This window comes from Nelusetta ayraudi, unplaced genomic scaffold, assembly GCF_046127955.1.
Source record: "Nelusetta ayraudi isolate G7.1 ecotype Tasmania unplaced genomic scaffold, CSIRO-AGI_Nayr_v1 ptg000102l, whole genome shotgun sequence".
Lineage (NCBI taxonomy): Eukaryota > Metazoa > Chordata > Actinopteri > Tetraodontiformes > Monacanthidae > Nelusetta > Nelusetta ayraudi.
In genome coordinates this window covers 588,136-611,992 of record NW_027466152.1, presented here as the reverse complement: position 1 = coordinate 611,992, position 23,857 = coordinate 588,136, and the positions used below count along the sequence as shown (strand labels likewise).

The following is a 23,857-nucleotide window of genomic DNA, read 5'->3' as shown; positions in this document are numbered from 1 at the left end:
CTGTTGTTTTTGTGCTTTTGGAGGAAGATAAAAAAAAACGAGATTTCAAAGTGTTTTTGTCGTCTTTCAAAGCCTGCGGAGCCTCAGAAGATCGACTCGCACTGATAGAACTCAGCCCGTCTCTTTCATGCTGCGGGGAAGCAGCAACGGGAAAAACAGGCAAATCATTTCCAGCTTTAATGTGACACCCTCGTTCCTCGCCGCCTCTTGAGGTTTTGCTCTTGCGAATCGCTCACTGAATCGCCCTGAATCGAGGGTCTGGCGGCGGCGGCGGCGGCGCCCAGACAGGAAGTAGCGAGGAGACTTTTTCACTTCGCCGCCGGCTGCAGGCACAACTTCTGTCTCATCTGTACGCCACTGACGAGTTCTGATTACACACGTGTGACACTGGCCCCAGCAAATACCCATGATGCAATGCACGCCGCACGCCGCACGCCTGCATGTAAATGGCGACAGCACGGAATCCACTCTGCATGTGTTCATTTCCTCCACAGTGTTGGTGCGTCTGCGCCGCATGCTGCAGCGGTTGCTGTGTGATTGCATTCCATTTTTCAAACCATGACAGACAGTTTTTATACTTTTGATGAATTCATTTTTTTCCAGAAACATACCAACTCTATGCATTAAGACTAATGTCTCTTGCAGTCAAAGGTCCTGGGTGAGAAACATCCACGTGATTATTATCTGAACCGGTCACCGGCTGGGTTGGCGAGGACCTTGCGGTGCACTTTTTAACGTTACACATTACAGATTTTTGTAAAACTCTTAATGCCGCTCTGTAAAATGAAGACGTTTGAAAAAAAACAAAAAAAAAACATGCAGGCTTGTTGCAGCCGTCGTTCTCGACTCCAGGAATGACTCTTGTTTGTTTGTTTCAAATTAGCTTGTTTTGTTTAATGTCGTTGCGTACAGTTGCAGTGTGCAGATGGTGACGGCGTGTCGTTACATTTTGCAACCCGGAATCGCTGTCATCATCAACGAGTGTGTGTGTGTGTGTGTGGGTGGGGTGGGTGGGGTCGGGGGGAGGATTCTCAAGAGACACACTCCTAATTAGAAGCAGCTTTTGTTGTAAATGCGACAAATATTATTTTGGAAGTGAGTCGTCGGCTTTGTAAAATCTTTTACAATTTTTTTTTTTTTTTTTTAATCCTCCCACCGTGCTGCGGGTGCTGCCTTTAGCCTGGGGCGCTCGGCTAGGCCAAGTCTTCTTCTCCTGCTGCCTCGTTGATGTATTTTCCTGTTTGCCTGGTCCTCAGCTCCTCCTCCTCCTCCTCCTGCTCCCCTGCACACATCCCTGCACTCCCTCTCCACCCAGTCTACAGTCCTACTCATGCACACTGCGGCCTCTCTCTCTTCTGAGTACCGCAAGGAGTAACCTATCAAGCCTTTGCTGAAGGATGTTATAAATGAAAATTTTTTGCCAATATTCCATCCGCTTTGCTAACTGGATTCAGTGATATGTGTTCCCCAGCGCAGCGCCAACCGCCAGGCCTGATGAAGCCATTAGAAATTGATAGTCGATGCCGGGCTGCTAGGTCTGCGTCCGAGCGGCTGTGTGGAGTTTTGATCTGCGGCTCCCGTTGGTGCGCAGCAGCAGCAGCAGCAGCAGCAGCAGCAGCAGTAGCAGCAGCAGCAGCAGCGGCAGTCAGCCAGTAAACCTCATTATCAGCTCTTTGTAATTTGTATTTCTCTCTCAAACCAGGGAGGGCAATAAAGAGGGCCCATAAAGCTATTACCTCAGTCATGAAAATTTATGAATAGGTCAATCTCATTGCTGCATGTCATCAATATGGAGGTATATAGTGCAATAGATGTGACTATTTTGAATTCTGAAGGTGAAGATACCAGCCTTTCTTATACATCAGAACTGGAACCAAGTTGCTCTGCAGTTACCTCAATAATTAGTGGTTTTAAAGCTAGCAACCAACATGACCTTGCTTTGATTTCCTTTTTTTTTCTTTTTTTTCTTTTTTGGAACACAAATCATTAGTTCAGTTCCAAAGAGTGATAAAGGAATCTATAAATTTTGCATTTACAAGATCCTGCAACGAAGGCGTTGTAAGTTACTCTTTCTGGGCACCGCAGGTTCGAGCAGCACCGATGTTAAGGAAAACCGAAACCTGGACAACGTGTCCTGCAAAGACGGGGTGGTGGTGGTGGGCGCGGCGGCCGATCAGCTGCCCAATGGAGGCGGCCTGGCCGCCCGAAAGCGGCCGCTGGAGGAGGGCAACAATGGACACGCGCACGCAAAGTTCCGGGCCAAAAAACGCAAGAAAACGCCGGGGCCGGTGCTGCCCAAGAACGCGCTGATGCAGCTGAACGAGATCAAACCGGGCCTGCAGTACAAGCTGCTGTCGCAGACGGGGCCGGTGCACGCGCCCGTCTTTGTCATGACGGTGGAGGTCAACGGACAGATGTTCGAGGGCATGGGCCCCACCAAGAAGAAGGCCAAGCTCAACGCCGCCGAGAAGGCCCTGCGCTCCTTCGTGCAGTTCCCCAACGCCTCCGAGGCCCACCTGGCCATGGGCCGCACGCTCACCGTCAACACGGACTTCACCTCCGACCAGGCCGACTTCCCCGACATGCTCTTCAACGGCTTCGAGACGCCGGCGCCGCCGCCCGACGAGTCCTTCTACGTGGGCTCCAACGGCGGCGGCGGCGGGCCCCTGAACTCGCTGGGGGAGTACCCCCTCCCCACGCCGCCCGGCGCCACCCTGGCCCAGGCGCCGCTGCCCCCCCCGTCGGCCTTCAGCTCGCCCTCCAGCGGCAAAAACCCCGTCATGATCCTCAACGAGCTGCGGCCGGGCCTCAAGTACGACTTTGTGTCAGAGAGCGGCGAGAGCCACGCCAAGAACTTCGTCATGTCGGTGACGGTGGACGCGCAGACGTTCGAGGGCTCGGGCCGCAACAAGAAGCTGGCCAAGGCGCGGGCGGCGCAGGCCGCGCTCTCGGCGCTCTTCAACATGCAGCTGGACCAGACGCCGTCCCGGCAGCCCATCCCCCGGGAGGGACTGCAGCTGCACCTGCCGCTGGTAAGATGACCTTTGACCTCTTGACCCCACCCCCACCCCGCTCTGCTCACCGGTAGCTCCTCTGCTGTGTCTCACGCCGAGCCAAAACATCACCTGTCAAAACAAATGGAATCAAACTTTATTTATAAAGCACGAGTCATACAAAGACAATGCAGACAAACATAAAGTGCTTCCAGGGTTGTTGTTCTTGTATGCATTATGTCTGTCTTGTGTATCTGCAGCTGCACCAGGCACCTTTAGCCCAAGACAAATTTCATTTGGGAACCATATAGTTAATCTAATTCCATCTAATCTAATCTAATCTAGTGATCAGCCTTCATAAATTATCTTCATGCAGGCATCGAACCGCCCCAATGATGTTGTTGCTTTCCATCATCATCAGTAGTATATTGACACTCATGAGGAGTCAGTCTTCGGTGCTTATTCTGATGAAAATATAAAATCAAACTTCTACCACAGTGACTCCACTTCACATGCAGCTGTCCACACCTGCAGACACCTGCAGCATGAAGCAACATATCGCCAGTTGCACTTCCGCACCTGTTTCTCCTCGTTGCCACTCGCTGTTCCGCCTTCTGCTTATTAATCTTCTTCAAGACTCTTTTTTTTTTTGCAGCGAGCCGATGACGTCACCTTACAGACTTCCTGGATGTGTGTTCATTGGTGGAGGAATGTCCTCCGGGTGTGACTGGAAATGTGCGCGCGAGGTGCAAGTCGCAATACGTCATAAGTTTATGCCGCCAAATGATGCTCCAAAAACCCCACCGATAGAAGCAGGTGGTTTTGATTGGACCATCTCGACGCTACCGTGCAGAACCATCAGAGCTCCGCCCCTTTGGCATTTTTTTTTTTTTTTACCCTCTTTTTCTCTCCAGCTGTCATTATATATTTTTTTTTATTATAATTTAGATCCTATTTGAACGCTGGTCCCCTCTCCCCACTAATTGAGCTATTAGTACTTCATTAATGCAGCCTGTTTCCATTTGGCAAAGACTAAATGGGGATTAAATAGGTGTCAACTTCATCTTATCTTTAGTTTTAAATCTTTTCTTCCTGCGTCAGATCATTAATATAATTTAAAAAATAGAAAATAAAGAATACAAGGGAAATAATTGTGAATTATTTGCCTTTATTATGTGTGATTTTTTTTTTTCTTTTTTCTTTGATTTTTCTCACTTGAAGCCGCTCCTCGTCCTTGACGGTCCAAAGTCAAATGACGTGGCCACGACCGACTGGGCGGCTTCAGAGTCGCAGGAAACCAATGCTGGACTAATCTCTTTAATTTGTGCTCAGTCAGCCGTCGTCTCTCCTCCTCTGCTCGTCGTCGTTCTCCATCACGCCGCTCAGTGAGGGAGGTGGGCGAGCCGGCGCACGCCCAAGAACAAAAGACGTGCGATAAAAGCCGAGTTCAGTCTGAAGCAGCGCGGAGAAAACACAGCGCTGCTGTCTGCTCTAACCGCACTGTGATCCCCGGCCTGATGGGAGACCGGGCTAAATTAGAACTGTCACGTCAAGTTCAAACGGAACGGCTGGAAGGGTGTGAAGGAATTCCTCGGGGGGGTCCGACAGCCTCGTTCACTTGTTGCCGTTTGGTGTTCTTGTGCTTCGGGCTCTTGTTTGGAGAGCGAGTGCCAGCACAGTGACAGCTACACAGCGTTCCTGGGGAAGATAACACCAGACTGAGCCTCATAGGAAGACACATCTGACACAAGCTTGTGTGTGTGTGTGTGTGTGTGTGTGTGTGTGTGTGTGTGTGTGTGTGTGTGTGTGTGTGTGTGCGTGTGTGTGCGTGTGTGTGTGTATGTGTTTGCAGGTTCTGGCTGACGCCGTCTCGCGCCTGGTGGTGGATAAGTTCAGCGAGCTGACAGACAACTTCACCTCCCCTCACGCCCGGCGGAAAGTCCTGGCGGGAGTCGTCATGACGACAGGTAGACTGGAGCTGCTTCCTACGGAAGCCCGTGAGGGCCCACGTGCCCTGTTTTCCACCGTTGGCTGAAGGGAATGTTGGCGGCGGCGGGATGATTTTAAAAAGCTGTCATGGAAACGCAGCTGCTGTGGTGTCCGTTGGTCTTAAAGCTTAAAACTTTTCCTGGGCCTTGTTTGTTACTAAAAATTAATGGGAAACGTTTTAAAGAAAGAGAGAGAGAGAGAGAGAGAGAGTCACCTGTGCTGACAGCGCCCCCCTCTGGCCTCCCCCAGGGACGGACGTGAAGGAAGCGCAGGTCATCTGCGTCTCCACCGGCACCAAGTGCATCAACGGCGAGTACATGAGCGACCGCGGCCTGGCGCTCAACGACTGCCACGCCGAGATCATCGCCCGGCGCTCGCTCATCAGGTACCTCTACACCCAGCTGGAGTTCTTCCTCAGGTGAGTGGGCGGGGCCTGCACGAGACCTCCTCATGGATGAGAGGGGATGCACGTTGTTTCAGTCGGTTGTTTCAGAAAGTCTGTGAAACTGCAGAAAGATGTCAAGAGTGACAGACTTCCTACACTGTAGATACAAACGGTAGACGTCAAATGTATGAGCAGGATATGTGGATTAATGTATCAAAAGAAAACAATGTTAAATAACTAAATATGTTGTGTTATTTATATTTTATATGGAGGGTGGCTGTTCTAGATCATCTAAAATAGAAAACTGGTTTGAGTTATTTCACACTTTTTTGTTTGATACATATTCCATAAGTGTTCATTCATAGTTTTGATGCCTTGAGTGACAATCTACAATGTCAACAGTCATGAAAGAAGGGAAGAAAAACCATGAAATCAGAAGTGTGTGTCCAAACGTTTGACTGCTGGTTAATATGCAGCTTGTAGTATAAGCAGTTTCTCTTCAGCCTAAAAGCACAGCCACACACTGACACCAACACTGATACGCTATCCTTTGTATAAGTGAATGTGGTTTGTTGCCGCTGTTGCTCGAGTCGTGATTCTGTGATTTGGTGAGTCAGTGATTTGGGTGAGCCGGCGAGTCAGCTCGTTTCCTCTGCGTCCCGGCAGCAGCAGCAGGGAGGAGCAGCAGAGGTCCATATTTGTGCCGTGCGACAAGGGAGGCTACAGGCTGAAGGACAACGTCCAGTTCCACCTCTACATCAGCACGTCGCCCTGCGGCGACGCCCGCATCTTCTCCCCGCACGAGGCCGGAGTGGAAGGTAACGCTCTCCCCTGTGGTTGGCAGCAGCGTCTTTCAACAAGTTGAATGAGTCGTCTAGTTGCATTTTATTTTTTACCTCCTCACTCATTCTCGTTTTCATTCAATTAGCATTTCTCTTTCTTTCTTTTTTTTTTTTCTGTCTTTCCTTTTTTTTCCCCACTCGGCTGTCCGGATACAAATTGCCGACACATTTAAACAAGACGGTGGCAATTAGAGCTTTTTGTCACCGGCCGCTTGTCCCCATCAGTCTTCCTCCTCCTCCAGCAGCAGCAGCAGCAGCAGCCGCACGCCGCCTGTCTGATTAACCTCCCTGCTACTCGCGGCTGTCAGGGTGTTTTTCATCGCACACGGCCGACTGAATAGAAAACAGCCACACTCAATTAGTCGGTGAATGGACGTCGCCTGCAGGCGGCGCGCGGCGGAAAACATTGATAACGTAATAATAAATAATGGCTCGCGCTTCTTTCCCCGCAGGCCGTGACTGGGGTTTTTTTATTTTTTTTTTTTGGACTGTTTTTTGTGCTCTCTATTTGTCGTTTTGCTCATTTTCTTTCCCCCCCATTTCGTCATGTGAAAGAGATATTTGCACATTGATTGGACGCCCATATTGTCCCGTTTATGCTGCTGTCTCTGGTTTTTTCTATCTCTCTTTTCACACAATCGTGCCCCTCTCTCTCTCTCTCTCTCTCTCTCTCTCTCTCTCTCTCTCCGCCTGCTGTGGCGTCACTCAGACCAAGGAGACAGGCATCCCAACCGCAAGGCCCGGGGGCAGCTCAGAACCAAGATCGAGTCCGGCGAGGGAACCATCCCGGTCAGGTCCAGCAACACCATCCAGACGTGGGACGGCGTGCTGCAGGGCGAGAGGCTGCTCACCATGTCCTGCAGCGACAAGATCGCCAGGTAGCCCACCTTCCAGGCTGCAGGCCGCTCTGTCAACCCTCTCCTTTCTCGAAATCACCTTCTCCTAGTGATGTCACAAAGGGCCGTACTGCGATGCCCCCGGCTCTTGACAACAGCTCGAGTCCGGTGGTTTGGTTTTGGGACAAGATCCAACAAATTCACCGGCTGTGGCAGGAAGCGGCCACCCAGAGTTTTTTTTTTTTGTGGCCGGCTGTAAACAGAGGGATAAATGTGCCGGATGCTTTCTGTGGAGTCTTTCTCGAACTGGCCGTTCTGGAATCATTGTGTCTGAAAGTGGTGGTTTTGATGCGGTGTCTGTAATTCTGCCTATTCATCTTTATAATTATGGTTTCCCTGACTGCTGCGCTTTTATTTGGTGAAAAATGTTGCTGCTGTGTCGTGCCTTCACTTCTTCCCGTCAGACGCTGAGTGATGCTCTTCCCCGGTAAGGGGGAGGGAGGGCGGAGACTCTTTTTTTTTCCGCCAACAGATCATGGCGTCTTAAGTCTCTGTCAGCGTTCAAGGCTCCTCTTGTGAGGGACGACTGAAACCCGGCCATAACTCTCCTCGCTGCTGCCTCTTGTGGCTCGGTGTGGCGGAGCGTGTCCGCACAAGCTGTGCCACGCCGCGGCCGCCCACATATTTATTTATTTATTTATTTATTTTTTATTTTTTTTTTTTTTACACAGTCGACATTGACGTTGAAGAAGGTTTGGAGTGCATTGTGTCGACATTATGCAGCCACTTCCTGCTGCTGCTGCTCCACCTCGGTTCATTTTCCTACTTATTACGAAGCAGCTGATTACCAGAGTGCTCTGACCCACACCAGTGTGTGTGTGTGTGTGTGTGTGTGTGTGTGTGTGGTCATGCAGACTTCATGTGTTGTAATGTGGTGTGAATCAGAAAACGTAATAATAGAAGTAATAATAATGGTTTACATTTATATCGTGTTTTTCTGCCACATACTCAAATTTGGAATAGGAATTGTTTTGAATGTCTTCGAAAAACATTAGTGAGTCGATGCAATGGGGTGTGTGTGTGTGTGTGTGTGTGTGTGTGTGTGTGTGTGTGTGTGTGTGTGTGTGTGTGTGTGTGTGTGTGTGTGTGTGTGTGTGTGTGTGTGTGTGCCCACTAACCAGGCTGCGGTGAGGCTCCGCTGTAGCGCTCGCAGCTATGACTTCAGAGGTTTCATTTAGCACCGCCTGCATTTTTCTTCTCCCTACACAATGTCACGCTCTCGCGCACACACACAAACACACACACACGCACGCACGCAGACACACACATGCACTCAGTCAGTGATGATATTGCATCTAGAAACAATGGCCTGGCTCTCAGTGGCCCGAGGTCTCGTGTTTGCATATCCCTCATTGTTGCAGGTCCGCGCCGGTGGTTTTGCCCAACACACGTGACAGACAGACAGACAGACTGACTGACTGACTGACTGACTGACTGACTGACTGACTGACTGACTGACTGACTCGCTGTCAGTTGGAACAAAGGAACGCACCTCACCTGTTGAAGTGTTTTATCTTCGGACGTTAAAAGGTTTGCAGAATGAAGTGGATGGTGGTCAGAAACGACCGCTACAGACCCCGTGGCTCCTCCCCCTCCCCCCGGCTCCTCCCCCTCCTCCCTCCACGGTGCTTCACGGAGCGTGTCAATGGGAAAAATGTCTGCCGGAGCGCCGGCTAATGATACAGCGCTGAACTACACGCAGGCTTTTTGGCGAGAGGAAATTGGACGTGCGAGTGTGGCGCCGGGCTCGGCCGTGTGTGTTGTGGTTGATTGCACTGCCTTGTTATGAAGCTTCTGACACACCTGGAAACCTCATTCACTCACTGGAAGGAGACATTTTTCAGCTTCTTTTCAATGACCTTATTATTCCATATTATTGTCCCCAAAAGGCAGCATTTTTTTTAACCTCCTGCAAAGAAGAAAAAGAGATACGAGAAGTTTAAATACGATAATTGATGCTGTTTTTTTTTTGTTTTTTTTAACCTTCTGCAGACGATAACGTTTTGCTTTGGCTCTCCACCGCTGACCTCAGCTGCGCGTGTGTGTGTGTGTGTGTGTGTGTGTGAGCAGGTGGAACGTGGTGGGCATCCAGGGCTCCCTCATGAGCTACTTCACGGAGCCCATCTACTTCTCCAGCATCATCCTGGGCTCCCTGTACCACGCCGACCACCTCTCCAGGGCCATGTACCAGCGCATCGCCGACATCGAGGACCTGCCGCAGCAGTTCGCCCTCAACAGGCCGCTGCTCAGTGGTCAGTGCCGGGGCGGGGCGGGGCTAAGCAGGATCATTGAGTTTTAGTTTAGTTCAGTCGGTCATAATTGTAAGAATACACATACAAATAAATAGATAACAAAGGATACGACAACAAAATGATACTGAGTGAAAGTTTGTATGCTGCAACGTACACACGGAGGCAGCTCCTTTTTTAATAGTCCATACATGAACACAACATCACAACAACAACAACACAAAAAGTTCTAATTTCAATTCTGAGTTTTAGGTGCGTTCACCACCTTGTTTGTAAACAATACGCAGAGTGAACGATACATTTTTAATTCCCCGTCACAACCACCCCACAGGTTCACCCCTTCAACACGCACACATCTGCTCTTCATGTTCCCTGAGTTCATATTGACTGTCTCTGCTTTCAAACTGCCTCTGAATACAGCCAGGAAGCAGCTTATTGGGTTCTTCATAGATCATCTGTACGGTTTTTATAATCCACTAAATCAAAAATCACCTGGTTGACCGGCCGCACGCCGGCAGGCCTGAATATCAATACATCACAGAGGAAGCTGCTCGTTGGAGCCGTACACACATCTCTCTCCTCCACTGGTTGAGATGAGCTGACATTTATCCACTTCCTGTGCTCTCTCCTTCCCCAGCGCTCACTTGACCTTTTCAATAATGGACCTTTTAATGAATGAATGAGTGAATGAAGGGATGTTCTTCCATTCGCTCAACACTGCAGAAGTAATTGAAGCGCAATCACAGGCAGGTTTGTGCAAATTGTGCAGCTGCTGAGTGCAGTCAAATGTTCACATTGAAAAACTGTTGCAATAAAAAAACAGATGCCAAGGTGCATCACATAGATCAAAGAGAGGAGCCGGCAACAGCGACGTCAGACTGTGTTCCAAACTGACATTAAATTCACTGCAACAATGGAAACAGTGGTTATTATGAGGCACAGACGCTCTTGTTTCCCTCAGAGTCTAAAATTTTCAGCAGGCTTTTCTGCAAATCCAGACTGCAGGTTCCAACCACTGAACAGCAGCTCTCACTCCTCTCATATCAAACATGATTTTGATGTAGAAAAAAAAAAAGAAAAAAAAATAAAAGAAAATGTTTCACTTTTGAAATTATTCAAAATGATTCCAAATTCGGTTGAATTATTCACTGTGTGTGTGTGTGTGTGTGTGTGTGTGTGTGTGTGTGTGTGTGTGTGTGTGTGTGTGTGTGTGTGTGTGTGTGTGTCCCAGCGGTATAAACAAAACAGACGCAGTCTGAAAAAATCAGATTGAGCCGAACTAGGACGGAAAAAAACTGCAAGTGTGAAAGCTGCTGCTCTACATTTCAACATCCACCCAGTCCAGTGACGCTGCTGACCTCCGACACACACACACACACACACACACACACACACACACACACACACACACACACACCCGCTCCTCTTCCTCTGTGGTGGCAGGTGAAGGATGTCGCAGCAGCAACAGGGGCTGATTAACCTTTGAGGCCTTAGAGGCTTTTTAGCCGCCAGAAGCATCGTGGCAGCAGAGCAGCCAGAATTTCATCCTCCTTTAAATCATCCTCTGCCAGGTGTGCTGCCGAATGGAACCAGGAAGTTTAACACACACACACACACACACACACACACACACACACACACACACTCGAAGACACACCAGGATTTATGGCGTCCATATATCACCCATTTACGCCGCGGCCCTGGCTGAGGCCGGCGCTCCGACCTCGCAGTCCTCATGGGTAAATGATATTCCGTCTCTTCTCAGCTGAAACGCTGATAAGAAGACGGGATGGGCTTCCTGGTGCGGAAACCTTCCAATTTATTATCCAGGCCTGAGAAAGATCGGAGGTCTGGTCGGGGGAAATTGAATGTTTGGAGGCTTCAATTCTGTGTTTTTCAGGGTTTTAATTTTCCACTGCTTTCCTTCCCTCTGGCCGCCGCTGACCTTTGACCTTGGCTCCACAGGTATCAGCAACGCCGAGGCCAGGCAGCCGGGCAAAGCGCCCAACTTCAGCGTGAACTGGACGGTGGGCGACCAGGCGCTGGAGGTGATCAACGCCACCACGGGGAAGGACGACATGGGCCGAGCGTCACGCCTGTGCAAGAACGCCCTGTACAGCCGCTGGGTCCGCCTCCACTCCAAGGTGAGCCAGCTGCTCCTCTGCTTCTGACCGCGGAGGGTCTCCTCCCTCCACAGCTGTCTGCGTCAAACCAAAGGCAAGTTTCTCCTTCTCTGACTCTCCTCCCTCTGCTTCTTATTGAATCTCCCTCTTCTCGTCCGCTCTCTCCCTCTCTCCATCTCTCTCTCTCCGTCCAGCTGCTGTCCATCCTGAGGATCAAGGTGCTGAAGCCCGGCTCCTACCACGAGGCCAAGCAGGCGGCGGCCGAGTACCACGAGGCCAAGCAGGCGCTGATCAAGGCCTTCCACAAGGCCGGCCTGGGGGCCTGGGTCAAGAAGCCCATCGAGCAGGACCAGTTCACGCTGAGCTCCTGAGGGGGGCGACGGCGCCCAGCCATTTTCTCCCCCTCACCGCCAACCTCTCACCCTCCCGCCCCCCTTCCCTCAATCCCAGTGTTCCAGCCAATCCGGGCTTTAAACAAGAGAAGCCCCTCCCACCCAGCCAGCCCTCCGTCAGCGGCGAGACACTTACCTCCGTCCCATGTGTCAGCACGCACGCGCACTTTGTGTTTGTGTGTTTGTGTGGGTGGATGATGGTGGAGGGGGGTGAGAGGGGTGGGGGGGGGGGGTACTTTCACAACAGCCATCCATCGTCCCTCATGGTCGACGCCCCCCTCGGCCGGGTCGCCTCCTCTCCTCCTCCTCCTCATCTCCTTTCAACTTTTATCCTTTTATCCTGATTTTAATGGGTGTTTACGTTTCTCATCAACCCGTTTTGTGTTGTTTTTTTTAGAATAAAAACTGGAATCCACTTTTGTTTTTTTGTTCTTTTATGCCACCGAGTCTTGTGCGTTTCTTAGAGATTTAGTCTCGATACACTGCTGCTGCCGCTGCTGCTGCTGCTGCTGCTGCTGCTGCTGCTGCTGGTGGCGGTGGAGAACAACACATGAAAAGATCTCAACAGTTTTTTTTGTCCATTATCTTCAGCCAGCAGTGAGTGTAGCCCGTCTGGGGAGAAACGTAGCCTAGAAACAGGAAGTGTCGTGGAGTGAAAGCGCAGCGTGCTGGACCTAAAGACTCTGACGTACTGTAACTTAAAGATTCATTCACCTCCAGGATGTAAATCTAGTGCTGAAAATAGTTCCAACGTCTCTTTAACAAACACCGAGTCGGCTGCGTGGCGCCACCCCGGCACTCAAGGGGAAAATGATGCAACTTGCCGTGTTTGACTCACCGACTGTGGGGGGGGAGGAGGGAGGGGGGGAGGGGAGAGGGCGGGGCCTCGGCGTTGCGGCTGTTTAGCAAATATTGTGTTTTTGTTTTTCTGTTGTTCATCTATGCATCCACTCTGAATGATTTGCCGTCACTCTCATTCCAGCCTCCACCCTTCGGGTGGGTGGGGGTGTAGCCTCCCTCTTCTACTGACTCCGCCCCTCTGGCTCCTGGGACAAGTTTTTTTTTTTGTTTTGGGGTGTTGGGTGGGTGGGTGGGGGGGAGGGGGGGCGTAGTGGTGGGAGGTGCTGCACGTTGTTGCATGGGAACTGAAGCGGGTGCGAGCGGAGAGCTTCCAGCGGCGGAACCTCCTGAATGAATGCCAGCATCTTCCTCCACAGGCAGCTTTGAGTCTTTCTCTCTATTTTCTAGATTTCTTATGATTGTGTGTTTGCTTCCGGGGAGGAGGGAAAGGGGGGGGGCAGTTCTCTTTTTCTGTTGTTTGTTTCTCCCCCTGTCTATTCCTAATAATAATCAGGCGTGGGCAGGCGGAGTGATGTCCTCACTGGACCTGCTGGCCTGCTGGGCCGTGTGCTCAGAGAGGGGTAGTGTGTGTATGGGGGGGGGGGGGGGGGGGTCAGCGTGCACGTTAGGGCCCTCCACGCACACGTGCATTAAAGACGCAGCGACAGCATTGTGCAGCCTGACACCTAAACGCATTCCCACCGCCGTCCACGCCGTCCTCCGAGCGAAGCGCCGGACCCTGGAGTTGCCGGGCGGAACTTCTCCTCCAGCAACGAGGCCAGCGGCCCAGCAGCCTGCCGAGACTCCAGTCGGTCCTGCTCTTCTGTCCCCACCGCCTCTTCTCTCGTTCACTTTCTTTTTTTTTTTTTTTTTTAAACGTCATCTTGTTCAAGTTTTCTGTCAACGTCTGTCAGAACCCGAGCGAGTCCGAGCGCAAGCCAACCCGGTCCAGCCTGTAATTCACGAGTCACTGCTGACCTCTCAGCTTATACCGACACATTTGTTGTTTTCTTTTATGTCTGCAATTGAAATCAGATTAAGACTTTACACAACAACAACAACAGTCCAAAAAATATATATATGCAAAAGTAACAAATTAAAATGTTAGATTGTTTCTTGTCATTTTGAGCAAGTTTCCAGTAACCGAAGCGACTGCACCTCCTTATCTGTGCGCAGGCCAGAGTGGAGGTGACGGAGTGGACGCTCGGGTTCTGGCAGAACCTTTCAGTGGCAGTTCACTTCCAAGTTCAGGTTCAAGTTCCTTTTCCCTCCTGCCGTGCGGTCTCTGCGTCGCTCCGATGTCTTTACTCTGTGGAAAACTTCACCAAAGATGATCATGTTTGTTTCCTCCTCACTTCCTTTCCATTCAACCCCAAAACAATTCCGCGTTTCCTTTCTTTCCAAGAGGAAAACAAAACAAAACAAAACAAAAAAAAAATGATGGACCCTTTAATGTTTGTGTCGCTCACACACTCACATTCTCTGGTGTTGTGTCTGTAGCAGTGGGCAGCCGGGTGTACAGTCTCTCCCCTGCAAGCAGTGCAACAACGTGTAACAAAACATCAGGATGAAACTTGGCCACTGCGTCCTCGTCGTTTTGGATTTGTGATGAAGTTGAAACGCTGTGCGCTTGGCCGCCACCGCCACCGCCGCAGCCATCATCAGACTCTCCTCTGCGTTGTAGCCTAAAGCTCCAGTGGCAGCACCGTCGGGTGCTTTCGACTCATCCACCAGCTCACATGTGTGATGTCATCAGTCGGTGGGACGGTCGGTCGGCTGTTCCATGTGTCTGTATTTCCAAGGAAGAAAAGGGAATTTGGGAGAGATCCCTCTAGCCCCTCCCTCTGTGCAGAGACCCTCACCAAAAAAAAAATCAAAAAAAATGACAAGCAATACCCCCCCACGGCTCCTCCACAGTGCCCCCCCCCCCCCACCCCACCCTGAACACCCCAGCATAGACAGGAAGTTGCCCTCCCCCCTCCCGCCCTCTTCTTCTCTCCATGCAAAGCTGTCTGAGGACCACTTCCTGTCCACCCCCCCCCCCCCCCCCACCACCACTACCACCATATCCCACCAGACTGCTCGCCCGCCCCTCCCTCCACTCTCTCTCCTTCCGACTGCACTAAAGATGTCAACTGATGATGTCATGATGATAAAAACTGTCCTCGTTCTGGGATTGGATGGGAACTTGTCGCAGCGAGAACTGCAGAACCAATCAACTGCTCCTCTCATTTCCTGTGGATCCTACGGGAGCGTCGGCGCTCCTGCAACTCTTCTGTCCTCACGCTGGGAGTTGGATTTTTTTGTTTTGTTTTGTTTTTTTGAAGTTTTATTCCAGGTGACCGACCCTGTCCCCTCCCCTTCCCCCTTCTCTGGCTGTCTGATGTGTTTTAAAAAAAAAAGAAGAAAAAAAAACAAACAAAAAAAAAAACAACCTCCACCAACAAGAACCCACCACCTTGCATGTACTACCAACACTGAAGCTGCACCTAGCATGACGACAAACTCTTAAAGGACTCAAGTAGACAAAAAATAGCTCAAGATAAATATATGAAATGAATGAAAGAAAAAATAAAAGAGTTCTTAGTTTACTTTTGCATACGGTGCAAATTATTTTGTGTTGTGTCTTGTATCTGCCTGTGATTGATGCAAAATGCCAGAACTAAGCAGACGTTGGCGTGGAATTCACAGGAAGTCTTTGCAGGTGTTTACAATGTGGCTTTGACCGGAGCAACGTCGAGTCAATTCAGCGCGCTAACCAACTAGCTTCCAGGGCTCAAGATCACGCTATAACGTGAAACTACTACGTTATTTCGTGATCATTTTCCACGTAAAGTCACAGTAGGCCAGCAGCCGTCACCTGACCTGGGACCTCTCTTACACCTACTGGCTATTTGTAAGTAAAGGAAGCTGACCGCATGGAGAATCCAGTGGAAGGTTTTTAACCCTTTAACCTTCTTGTTGAGTCTTTGTATCCTATTGAAAAATGAGTTGAAACCAGACTCAACCGCATTGGGCCATCTCTACCACTCACCTTACGTGTGTGGTCTATAAAAAAAAAAAAAAAAAATACTATTATTGCCTCAAGGAAATAAAAAAATTCAAAGAAAACATTTTCTCCCCATGTTGCACCAGTGGGCCCCTAAAACATCCACTGTCCAACCAGCTTCAATGAAACGCCTCCCTGCCTGCTGTCACGAAAACATCTGTCCAAGCCACTCCATCGCGGGACTGAGTCACACGACGAGTTCACCTCCGATCGCGCGACTTTGTGTTTTCGTGTACTTGGACTCGTGGAGGAAATTGCAAACATGTTTGCTGTCAGTCAGCGCGACGGGGGTCTGGCAGAGTTGTGTGTCTGCCACACTTTTCCACCTCCTGCAGGAGAGTCACCAGCACCTGGTGAGACGTCAGCACATCGTCCTCCTCCTGAAACGGCGTTGACTAATTTCCCGACCGGCCCTTCGTTGAGTCGGTCTCCAGTTTGGAGAATAAGTTAAAGATCTGAGCGAAGGACTTCTGAACAGGAAGTGGAAATGTTCTCCCAGCATGCCCTTCTCCTCGGAGTGTCCCGGCAGCTGCGCCACCACATTAATAATAAATTTGCACGTTAAACTTCACTCTTAACTTCATGCCAATGCGTTTACATCGTGACATCATGACAGGTCAACTCTAACTGTGTCGGAGCACTCCTGAATAATTCAAGTGAGTGCGATGAATATTAATGGCAGCTGCAATGCTGTTTACACACACGCGTGAAGCTGCATTATAGACACGTTAAGTCAGACGTCAAACGGCCATCAAACCTGATGATGATGAGCACAACTCAATGTGGAACTGTAACCCCGGGGTGAGGAAGAGTTCAAACCCCCAAAACCTCCTTGTTAAATCTGAATAATTCAGCCAAATCAAGTCAATCCTGCCGTCGAGCACATCAGCCGTCAGTCGCTCTTCCACCTCGGTTGATAATCAGCCAGACGTTAAACTGACAGACGTGCGTTCTAAGGGATTTTCACTTCATAAGAAGCTGTTTGGGAGCCTCTTTTAATCCCCAGGTGGATGGTCCAAGGTGGGGTTTTTTGTGCTATGGAATAGAAAGTGGTCCCCGACTGAAGCACGCGGGAGGTTGGGATGGCGTGCCAGCGTGAGCGCCAGGGCGCCACGTAGGGGGCGTCGGCTTGTGCCCCTGAGAGAAATGACAAATCATCAGCTCTGGTCCGGAGGTAAATGGGAGCCGCACTCGTTCAAGGCTCGCATTTCCATTTCAATTTTCTGCTCAGCGGAGTTGATGTATGTGGCGAATCACACGGCGAGACCGCTCCGGGCCTCCTCCCGTTCACTGGCTGGGGGGGCCGACAGTGACCTTGTGTGTGTGTGTGTGTGTGTGTGTGTGTGTGTGTGTTTTCGCGTGTGTGTTTCACACTGACGGCATCAAACCCACCGTGGCCGAGTCCAAGGCAGAGAGACGAGCGTGTTGTGCAAAAAGAAAAACGTTTTCCATTTTTTTTTTTTTTTATCTCTTCTTCTTTTTTCACAAACTTACTGCTAACGCAGAGGATGCTGCCTGGATACTACTTCAATGAACATTTCTTTTTTTTAAGGAGACACATAAAGACGACAGTAAAGGATCTGTCTCATATCTGAGCAGAAGTCAGCCAGTAAATCTGATTGAGCGCCGCCTTCTTGCATCGGTTTTGTCTCTTTAAAAATGATTCAGTACTATAATTCAAGGTGAATAATAGTACAGGAGGTCCTAAACGCACATACGCCGGGATTGTGATTCGCTTCCACTGAAGCACTAATGTGCAATGCACAAATTTGCTGTCACAAATCTCATATGTTCGAAGCTGCCAGGTGTTTGGAAAGACCCTCTTTTCTGTCACATAAGAGAAGGCCGAGCTGAGCTGGTCACATGGGGGTCCGTCAATCAGCAAAGTGAAGAAACCTGCGCTGACCTCAGACCAGGGTTACTGTTCTACTCCTGCGGCCGTCAGTCAACACAGAGTGTTTTTCATCCCTGCTGCGTGTGTGAAGTGCGACCGCCGCCCTCCCAGTCAGTGAGGCTCTGTGAGGCTGCTGCGGCACGCCGCCGCTGCGCTCCACACGACGTGAGCCGACGAGACCTGGTGGCAGCTAATCTTGTATCGGCTGAGTTTTCAGGAAGCAGCTAACAGGAAGCCCCCCCCCCCTCCCCCCCCGCAGGCCAAATTAATTGCCTTAACACCGAGTCGTCCCCGGCCGGGCGCCTAATTGCTGAAGCATCTCTTTGGGAGCGCCGCTCGCTCGCATGCAGCGTGATTCACTTGGATTCACTTTGAGGTGAAGGCCTCACTCTCTCTCTCTCTCTCTCTCTCTCTCGCTCTCTCTCTCTCCCCCCCACTCTCTCTATTTCCGTGTGTGTATGTGTGTCTGTGAGACGAGTGTAGATTATGCTAAGTGCAAAGAGGAAAGTGTCAAGAGGAGACGCAGATGGAGCTTATCGGTGAGCTCAGGCCTTCCTTTGTCACAACAGCTCCTCTGTGACAGAGACTCTTTGAACCTGACAGAATAATTAAAAAAAAAAAGGGAAGGAAGCGAAGTAGAGACGGCAAAGCTGACATTTGCATTTTGACCTTTTTTGATTTAGGCGGTGAAAATTGCTCCTCGTTTCCTCCCGAGCGCATTATAATATCAGTCTGCCCTCCTGTCTCAGTGTGTGCGTGTGTGTGCGTGCATGTGTGTGTGTCTGAGTTTTTACTTTTTGTGCATTTTAAGAGTGAATATGCGTAGCTGTACATAATGCTTCTATATGCATTCAGGCAGTTTGTATTTATGAGGCAGCAGGGAAGAATAAAAGAGTAAATTTACGGCACATTACCCGCGGCCGCTTCTTCATTAGGAAGCTGATATCCGGTAAGCGGCTCCTATTTGAACGGCTAAATTGTCCAAACGGCGCCCAAACACGGACTAATCGCCGGGTGTCCTTGTCACACATGGCGCCGGCGCCGCCAAAGTCAAACTGAAGACGAGCTCCGAGCGCGAGTCTGTCCGAGTGGCCGAGTCGGGGAAAATGAAGGCCTTCCTGCCGAGTGTAGTCTGTCTGTGTAAGCAGCAAGTTTGAAGGACAAGTTGAGTGGAACGCCTGCAGGCGACTTTGCAATACAAATGACTGAAGACATTATGTTCCCTAATTATCCACGCGTCTGATGTTTTTCCACAGGTCAAAGTGGGAGAGCTACACATTAGGAGAGGGGAGGAGCTCTGTGAAACAGCTGTGAGGTGATTGGACAGACCTTTTGACCTTGTCTGTTTGTTGACGTGTAGAAAGTTTGAAAATGTGTTTCCATTTCTTCTGCAGCTTTATCCATCAGGAAGTGGACCCTCGGCATCCGCAGTACTGAACAACAAGCTAATGCACAATGCCATTCCTGCGGGGAAGAAAAAATGTGCCTTTCCAGTTGATATTTGGAAAAACTCATCATTCTTCTGCAACAAGATTGTTAATGTACCACAGACCACCACTAGGGGGTGTACTGTATAGCCAACATAGCCAAGATATGTTGGCGTCCTGGCTCGATGAACCTCCAACTTTTCATTTGATAGCACTCGTGCATTTGCTCCTTACAGAGCCAAGGCATAAGCGAAGTAAGCGACGGCTTAGGGCCCCAAGGCCACTAGGGGGCCCCCAAGAGCAATAATAACATTTAAAAAAATATTTTTTTTTCAACATTTTTTTTTTTTCATGTATAAATGATGATTTCTATATGATCAAAGATATATTATTGTACAAAAACACACTTTCAACAGAGTGCAGCTGCTGATTAGATGATATACCTCACTTTGTGCTTTATCATTTGGAGGACACTCTTAGTAGCTGGATGTGTTATACCCTTTGAGATTGAAAACCACATGTGGCACCCTGGACGTGATCCATGATGCATTAATTGAAATTATTTGCATTAAGTTTGCATTGGTATTACTTATGTTTCTGATTGTTTTACCTTTGGAGATACAGCAACAGCATCATTTCAACGTGCAATACATACATGTGTAAAGACATGTCAGGCCGTCAATAGGATGTAAACAACACTGCCAGAGCTGCACTGAACTCATTGTAGGTGTGTGAATGATCAACAATCAATATTGGCTGACATAGAGGGCCCCAAAGAGGCTTGGGCTGGCCCTGGCTCCTTATGTCTCATTTTGAATGTGCATTGTTCAGTTTTTAATTGAGTTTGCAAAACTAGAAAAAGACGAACTCTCTCCTGTTGTGACCCATGAGAACTTTTTTGTTTGTCAGGTTTTACTTCATCTTCCTTGACGAGTTTAGAGGTTTGTGTTGCGAAGGATTCCGAACGCACATCCTTCTTTTTTATTTTTTGTTGCGTAGCGCTGAGACACGACACAGACGCGAACCAGACGGGGATTTGTCAGGCCCACAACAGCGGAGTGTCTCAGTTCAGTACGAGCCCTGGGGGGGGGCGACTGTAAAACAACAAGATGTGGAGGAAGCCGAGGAGGGAAATCGCTGCAGTCGCCTCTAGGAGTTTCTGAGGAATCGTCTCGGTGTGCGTGACAGACAGACAGACAGACAGACAGACGAGAGACGCGGGAGAGAAAAGCGCGGGACGCAACTGCTTCAAAAGTCTGCGCAGACTGCGGGGAGACACACAGGCGCAGTGAGCAGTGCTAATTTAAATTTTTAAAAACCATTTCTCAGTGATCAGCTCCCTCAGCAGCCGTTCGAGGGGAATCAAACTCACTGACCCATTTAAAACGTTTTCTGCTCTTTTCTGACGCCAAAGGAAAAAAATATGTGGGTTTCGGGGCTGCGGCTCATTAGTAAAAAGAAGCATCGACACTGTTGCGACTTTTCAAAAAAAAAAAAAAAAATGATTGTTATTATCTCACTGTCACTGCTGATCTTAATCTGTATAAAATATACAAACGTTTGATTATTTTAAAATTGTATTTTTTTATTTATTTTTTTTCTTAAGCGATATTGTGGTTGTGCTGCATATCATTGCTAAACAATGTCGGTATTTAATTTATGACATGAGTTCAGCTGCAGTCCAGCCAATTGGGGTATCGAGCTTCGTGACTACACTGTCACCCTGTGGTCAAACTCTGCTACTACATGTAAGGATCGGGCTGCTTCTTCTTTTTCATCCGGCATCGGAATTCTAGACGTTTCAAAAGTGAAATTCCTAGTTCACCTCCTGAGAAGTTTTAAAAGTTGTAAGTTAAAATGCAGGAAGATTACTTATTTTATTTTATTTTTTTTAGAATACTTTAAGTGATTTGCCCGAATGTACCCTTTAAGGAATTAAATCACACTTAGATTTAGTACAAATGATTACAAGACAGCAATTTCCTTCCAATGTCTTCTTGTTGTGTTTATTGACATGTGGATGTGATGTAAACCTTGGGAGTGGACTGCTGTGCAGCAGCCGGCTGTGACTGGAAAGCTGCAGGAGAACTGCGGTGCCAGTTGAAGTTCTGCTCAAAGCTCATTTTTGAACAGGACCTTGGCTTTCTTCATGTTTTCAGCCACTGGGTGTGCAAATGTAAAGGAAACATTAAGACTCTTCCAATTCCACAAATGGTGCTGGAGGAAACTAAGCCAAGTTGTGCCTTGTGTTTCGATTCACTCACAGTTGCTCATGTCTTTGGGTTCGTAGGTGTAGAGGTGGTTGGAGTACCTTCCCGTGATGTCTGTGCGCACAGTCATAGATGGATCTGCAGAAAGACACACAACACATCTGTTGAGGAATTCACCAGAGTTCAGGTCTGTCACGCCAGACTCAACCCTCACTGAAATATGCACTTTCTCATATAGACTGCATTTACCAACAAAGAGGATTCTGGGGACGTAGTAGCCATCCGGGGCCATGTTCTCGTCCGTCGTCTCTTCCTGTGAAAAACAAAATCAACGCGGCCATGAAAAATAGATCCTGCGGCCATCGCATCTAAAGATTGGCAGAATAATATTTCAGACTTGTGTGCGCCGTGGTTATTCATGCTGGGTGACGATGAAAATGAGCGCTGCTTTTTTTCACGTGTGGGTCTGTGTACTAACCACCAAGTTGACCATGATGAAATCCTGCTCGGCCATCTGCTGGAGTTCCTTCTGAGCAACGAACGCCTTCTTCAGCGCTGTGAAAGGGAATGGTTTTTCCAGTTTTAGCTATCTTAACTTTTAAAATCATTCCGGAAGCATGCACCTATTGTGGTGCCAAGTTTTACTCGCCAGGCAGGTATTACACGATGTCATACCCTAGAAATGTAAGACAATCAGATTGCAGAAAGTGAGAAGCAGCTTCGAAAGGAGAATTTTGTCTCGTAGGCCTTCTTTAATCTCTCTATGAAACTTTAGTGGAACTCCACAGTGAAAGTTGTACTGAGGCCTGCGGGAAGTCCCACTCTGCCACTCTGGAAGCCTCTGCTGACGTCGCCCCCAGGACAGCCATTATGAGATTAATGAACACAATTTCAACCTTTTGTTCTTTCTAGGCCGGCTTGGCAGGTATTGAAGAATGCACCCAACGGCGCTACTACCTCTGGACCGAGCCCATCACTGGGACACAGGCACAGCCAGTTTTGCAAACCTGTATGTCGACACACTTACTGTGTTTTTCATTTGTGATAAGGCAGAGCAACTGCTGTGTGTACCTTGACTGTGCTGGCAGTCGTCCAGATGATGGATGACCATCAGAGGCTTCTGGCTGTGAAAGGCGAAAACACACACAGAGAGCCGACTTAACACATTCCACAATCTACAATGAGCACGATGTTGGGTATGCATGTGTTTTGTTTTGTTTGTTTGCTTGTTTGTTTTCCGAGTTCAATTTCCGCATTCACATAATTCACTTTGCGATAGCTGAATTGTGTTCGGTCAGCCTCTCTCCAACTCTGAGGATGCCGGCAACGCAATTCAGCTTGCATTCTGTCCCCAACAACAAGAGTTCACACCCTCTTCATGGAAGCGACAAGCTTAACGTGGGCCTTACCTTTTTTTCATCTCTGACAAACCGTCCTCATAACTTTCGACCCAGCTGATATCGTCTCCCCAACCTGTGAGGCCAAAACAAGCAGCACAGGTGAAGCGCGAGGGCGTCTGCACTGTTCACACTGACCTGACTTTAACACTTCTAAACAATCGCAGTAAGAAAAAACAAAAAAAGGACAGAAATAAACTCAGTAATAGCCACATAAATTCTTCACGCTGTTCACATCATGCAGCCATGCGTGCAAAAACAAAGAGAGACTCCGCACCTCTAGACAGAGGGTGAGGCTCTTTCTTTTCCTCCAGTTTCTTTTCCTTCTGCTGTCCGGCACTGGCACAGGCTGCGGAACCCAGCAGCAGAGCCAACAAGACCCAGTGAAGCATCATAGTGACCCTTTGGAAAGACTTTTTATGATGTAGCAGACGTTCAGTTACAGATTCGGAAACTCAAGAACGGCACATTGCAGATATGTTTTTTAACATTTCCTTTCTTTTTCCTTCAAGCTCCTCACTGGCAAGATTGTAACTTCAAGAAGGCTGCTATGCTTCATCTGAAATCATCTGTGACTTATGGAATTCACAACTACAGAAACAAGACTGCATGATATTGTGACAGTAAATTAACTATATTCATATCTGTTAAATGTGCAAGTATCAGATAACTCACGCAGACAGCAGGTGCGATCCTCAGCCTTCAGACGCCTCAGCTAATCTCTTGTTGGGTGGATTTTTGCTGGCTGAACCGACCAAACAGGCAAAACCAAACCAGATCCAACCAATGAATGAAGACGACTGGAGCATGACTGCGGTTGGTTGACAGCGCTCAATGTGAGGTAACTACGTACTGGGTGACAACTGACTCAACTCAATATGATAGTTTGTTGAGAAAAAAATAAAGTGTTAATCACACGCTTCTCTATGCTCTTATCGACGTGGCAACAGACACTCACTACTGTTGTTTGTTTGTTTGTTGTTGTTGTTTTGTTTTTACAAACAATAAAATAAAATCCTAAGATAATTTAAGGTAGTTTTATTTGAAGTTGTTTCAAAACAAAACAAAACAGGATTTGCATAAATCTTTGAGGGAACTTTGTATTTACTGGCACTTCCTGTTTCAAAATAAAACACATTCCTCCATCTAATTAAAAACTTTTTGAGAAAGT

At 48.7% G+C, this 23,857-nt stretch overlaps 2 protein-coding genes across 6 annotated transcripts in view; one reads left to right on the top strand and one right to left on the bottom strand.

Moving 5' to 3' along the window:
• The window catches only part of adarb1b (adenosine deaminase RNA specific B1b), a 69,611-nt gene extending 57,327 nt beyond the window's left edge, over positions 1 to 12,284 (top strand). For 4 of the 5 annotated variants that reach the window (XM_076048473.1, XM_076048472.1, XM_076048471.1 and 1 more), the window contains 8 exons: positions 2,086 to 3,032; positions 4,846 to 4,960; positions 5,232 to 5,400; positions 6,034 to 6,185; positions 6,919 to 7,087; positions 9,176 to 9,357; positions 11,320 to 11,498; positions 11,672 to 12,284. In XM_076048473.1, coding sequence (XP_075904588.1) covers positions 2,086 to 3,032; positions 4,846 to 4,960; positions 5,232 to 5,400; positions 6,034 to 6,185; positions 6,919 to 7,087; positions 9,176 to 9,357; positions 11,320 to 11,498; positions 11,672 to 11,848 — 2,090 coding nt within the window. In that variant the 3' untranslated portion in view covers positions 11,849 to 12,284. The remainder of the gene's footprint in view (positions 1 to 2,085; positions 3,033 to 4,845; positions 4,961 to 5,231; positions 5,401 to 6,033; positions 6,186 to 6,918; positions 7,088 to 9,175; positions 9,358 to 11,319; positions 11,499 to 11,671) is intronic. The other variant, XM_076048470.1, reaches the window with a different exon arrangement.
• An 8,782-nt stretch (positions 12,285 to 21,066) lies between these two features.
• Positions 21,067 to 23,520, bottom strand: agr1 (anterior gradient 1). Its single transcript, XM_076048519.1, has 8 exons — positions 23,362 to 23,520; positions 22,964 to 23,099; positions 22,699 to 22,762; positions 22,361 to 22,413; positions 21,768 to 21,844; positions 21,539 to 21,602; positions 21,344 to 21,427; positions 21,067 to 21,241 (listed from the first exon to the last, which is right to left on the bottom strand). Exons 2-8 carry the CDS (start codon positions 23,079 to 23,081, stop codon positions 21,192 to 21,194), a joined length of 510 nt encoding a protein of 169 aa, XP_075904634.1. The 5' UTR covers positions 23,082 to 23,099; positions 23,362 to 23,520; the 3' UTR covers positions 21,067 to 21,191.
• Positions 23,521 to 23,857: the final 337 nt, after the last annotated feature.

What these genes read in the sequence shown, in the direction of transcription:
- agr1 (XM_076048519.1), bottom strand. Translation starts at nt 23,081, where the DNA reads ATGATGCTTCACTGGGTCTTGTTGGCTCTGCTGCTGGGTTCCGCAGCC. An exon ending in GCCTCACCCTCTGTCTAGAG is followed by an intron (nt 22,763 to 22,963) that starts GTGCGGAGTCTC and finishes TTGGCCTCACAG; the next exon opens with GTTGGGGAGACGATATCAGC. An exon ending in TTGTCAGAGATGAAAAAAAG is followed by an intron (nt 22,414 to 22,698) that starts GTAAGGCCCACG and finishes CGCCTTTCACAG; the next exon opens with CCAGAAGCCTCTGATGGTCA.